This window comes from Sinocyclocheilus rhinocerous, unplaced genomic scaffold (assembly GCF_001515625.1).
Source record: "Sinocyclocheilus rhinocerous isolate Xijiao unplaced genomic scaffold, SAMN03320098_v1.1 scaffold581, whole genome shotgun sequence".
NCBI classification, from domain to species: Eukaryota; Metazoa; Chordata; class Actinopteri; order Cypriniformes; family Cyprinidae; genus Sinocyclocheilus; species Sinocyclocheilus rhinocerous.
The window spans coordinates 208276-212187 of record NW_015624201.1 but is presented as its reverse complement, the minus strand read 5'-3'; the positions used below and the strand labels follow the sequence as shown (position 1 = coordinate 212187).

The 3912-nt window shown below is 35.3% G+C and overlaps 1 protein-coding gene across 1 annotated transcript in view; it reads right to left on the bottom strand.

The window, feature by feature from the left end:
- Positions 1 to 3912, bottom strand: part of LOC107738584 (ephrin type-A receptor 3-like) — a 151014-nt gene that overhangs the window by 21444 nt on the left and 125658 nt on the right. Inside the window, exon 13 of the mRNA XM_016550351.1 lies at positions 2666 to 2875. Within this exon, the coding sequence (XP_016405837.1) occupies positions 2666 to 2875 (210 nt within the window). The remainder of the gene's footprint in view (positions 1 to 2665; positions 2876 to 3912) is intronic.

The window sequence follows — 3912 nt, the reverse complement described above, 5'->3', positions numbered from 1 at the left end:
CTTCAAATTAAAAAAAAAAAAAAAAAAAGGTTCCTTTAAGAAAGTCTTAAGTATTTGGGGGAATCAAAAATGGTTCTTCTATGCAATAACCCTACACTACATTTTGGAGAGTATGTATGTGCATTAATCAGTGTTTATATGTGAATATTAAGCACCTAAATTAAATGTGTTCATCATATAAAGTGATATATCACTTCAGAAGACATGGATTAAACCACTTGATTCATATAGATTACTTTCATGAAGTCTTTACAAACTTTTTGAAGCTTAAAAGTTCTGGTTACATAAACTTTCAATGGAGGGACAGAAATTTCTCAGGTTTTATTAAACCACATGGAACAACATGCAGGCAAGTAACAGGTGACAGAGTTTACATTTTTGGTTGAACTATCCCTCAAAGGCACAAAAAAACAACTGAAAGAGTCTTTTGGCTCTTTTAACTAAAAGGCAGGACTTCCTAAAACCACAGATTTTTAATTCATTTTTTCTACAAGTGGTCCGGTTCCTCCACCTATTCTATCTTTACTCTTGGTTTGTGGTACGCCACCACCTTCATCGATCCTGTCCTCATCTCTGAAAGCTGGCTGGGCTTGTTTCATATACTTAGGTCCTCTCTCTCTCTCTGAGGATAAGCGTTGTATTTACTCAGCTCGGCTGCTGGGGTAACTCTACACTCAACCATCATGAAAGAGGTAGACTGAGAGAGAACAGGGTAGAGCCAAAGCCAACCAGCAACCTGGCCAAGTCACACAATTCCTACCCCACATTCTCCAAACACAAGGCCTTTAAAAAATAAACCCACTTGTGCGCGGGCCTCCCCATTGAGCGCGTACAAACAGTCCCTGCAAGATCACTGCTAATGAATGTAAAATGTGACACAATGTATCCTTTGGGTTTAATAGAAAGGGAAGGCGAAAGTTGCCAGCATTCTTGTGGATTCGAGGTTCTCGTAGTTGTACAATGATGCGGTGGGGGGTCTAGTTGTAACGGTAAAAATATACATTTACGTTGGCTGTCAGACACGAGTAAAACCCAACAAATTTAGGTTTATCTAACTAATAACATGTTGGACCTCCCCTCCCCAGCATATGCCATATATCATTGTAACACTTATGTTAGGTGACACTTGTATTGGTAATTTAAGCAGCAATATCTCTTAAAGCCTCACATGCAGTGGATTTATGCCCGACTCTAAGTGTATTTATGCATTAGTTATCTCTTCTGATAATGGATGTTGCTCTTAAGAATGGGAGTGACGAATATGGTTATTAATTCCAGGGAATGAAGATCAGACATGCTGGCTGAGAGGAGACAGTGAGCTTGTCAGTCATGGTCTGGCCCATATGGAATTTGCTCTGTAGGTTTCTGCAGAATTAGGAAGCTGGTCATTCACATAGCCTGTCCGTATTGTGTCATTTCTGATGTTTCAGCTGCTAAAAGAGTCTAGTCCTCTCAACCCTGTTTAACACATTTTACCATGTTTCACATCATTCCACAGAATCAGCAGAGATTGCGTCTGGGTCTAATCATGGCTGAGAGAAAACCTTTGGTTTGCGGCTTGCTAATAAAGCACTAAAACATGTTCTAAGTGAAGACAGTTACTCATTCCACAAATCTAAACCTTGTGAAGCAATTTTGTTTGCTATGTGAACACAGAAAACGTATCTATCTATCTATCTATCTATCTATCTATCTATCTATCTATCCATCCATCCATCTATCACTGTTCAAACATTTGTGGTCAGTAAGTTTTTTTTAAAGACACTTAACAATGTTACAAAAGATGTATGCCTAAAATAAATGCTGTTCTTTCTTTCATCAAAAAATCCTGAAAAAATATGGTCCCATTTTATATTAGGAGTCTTTAACTACTATTCACTTATGTAAAAATAAAGAAATAAAGAAAGAAATAAAGAAAGAAATAAAGAATATATATATACATAATAAAGAAATAAAATTAAATAATAGTAAGTACATAGTAGTTAAAGACATGTAATATAAGTGGGTCCAAATATTAAGCAACTTTTTTTCAAAACTATAAAATTAAAATACAGTATATAAAATATATTAATAGATAATTAAATATATTATATTAATTATATCAATATATAATTATTATCAATTCTAAATTAAAATATAATTACTTATGTTTCAAAAGAAAAATGTTATTTTAAATTGTAATAATATTTCACAATATTACTGTCCAAAATACAGTTACCAAAGTTTTGCATGGCAGTGTACATGTATACATCCTTCTATCCTCTCAACTTCAAATCAGCTTCAGTAGACAAATAAATTCAGTAGACATATCATTTGAAATAGTTGAGAAGGCAACTGAAACATATTTAAGCTTCGAAAAAATGTCAAGTTTAAGTATTATGGTATATGATATCAGATAAAGCATATTAATCCATTTTATGTCAGTGGGTAATAGTTGTTCTTGCTATTTAATTTGACTTCTGAGCTGATTAAAATATGTGAGTAGTATACAAATCATTTATGTTTTTATACGAGGCATAATAATTGTTATTATTATGTAAAATTCATTTTTATAGCATTTTCTTTCAAATTCCTAATCCTAATTAAGCCCATTTAACTCTGTGCTGTATGACAAAGTCAGCATGGACTTCGCCAGTCTCAGATGCTCGTGTTGGTGTTGACTTACTCTCGTGGTGTAGGCGGCTTCCGGGTCGTCCTCCAGCACTCTGGACAAGCCGAAGTCTGACACTTTACACACCAGGTTGCTGTTGACCAGGATGTTCCGAGCGGCCAAATCTCTGTGCACATAACCCATATCCGACAGATACTTCATACCAGATGCGATGCCACGTAGCATGCCCACCAGCTGAATCACTGTGAACTGGGCGTCGTGTTTCTGACAGAGACGGGAAGAAGGGAAAAGTCAAATACGCTGTTTTATATCTACATAAGTATAAACATAAGTCATGCAACGGGTTATAAAACACAATGGAACATTGGTGACTCATATCTCAAAACACTGCCTGACATTTCCAAAGTCATCTGTCATGAGCTAACTCAAAACCACTCATGAAATGGCTTTGCTGAGAGCAGCAGATCTTTGACTTAATACATAGGAGCATTTGACTGTTTTTTCTGGTTCAACCACGGTGTGCAGCAACTTGTTGAAGAATATAAATAGGACGTACACAAGAACACATCGCCGACTGCATATCTGAACTGAAGCCCACTGGCAGGCTTGCGGTGTTTACACTGGTGCGTGTGAATAGGCCTTTTATACGAAGAATGATATGCTCAGGACTTGGAGATGATAAACACCAGGGGAGGAAGCGCTTCAGTAGGAGAGGGAGAGACTGGCCGGATGAGTGAGATAGCATTGATTTGTCAGGGAGCTCTGGAGAAATGGCTTTCTATACCAAAAACAGGCAAACTGCAGTCTTAAAGCAATAGTTCTCTCAAAAATGCTTTTACTCATCTTCGTGCATAGTAGCTGCAAATTGGTTTGTCTCTATTTCTTCCGTAAAACATAATCGATGACATTTTGAAGAATGTGCTGGTTACTCTTTTCCAAGCAGTTAAAATAAATGCAAACCAGTGTTTTTATTTGTTTCACCGATTTACTATTATAATTTTTGTTAATATTTTGAATTAATATTTGCAATATTTTGATTTTGTGAATGTTTTGAGGATTTTATTTTTGCAATTTAATAAAATATTTAGTAGTTTCATTAATTTATTCATTAATTTATTCATTCATTCATTCATTCATTTATTTTTTAAACTTGGCTATATGAGTTTTTATTAAGTTTTATTATTAGTTATTTTAGCACTTAAACTACACGGAAATTAGAAATTCTGCCTAGGCTATCTGAAATACACTACCAGTCAAAAGTTTTTGAACAGTATATGATTTTTAATGTGTGTGTGTGTGTG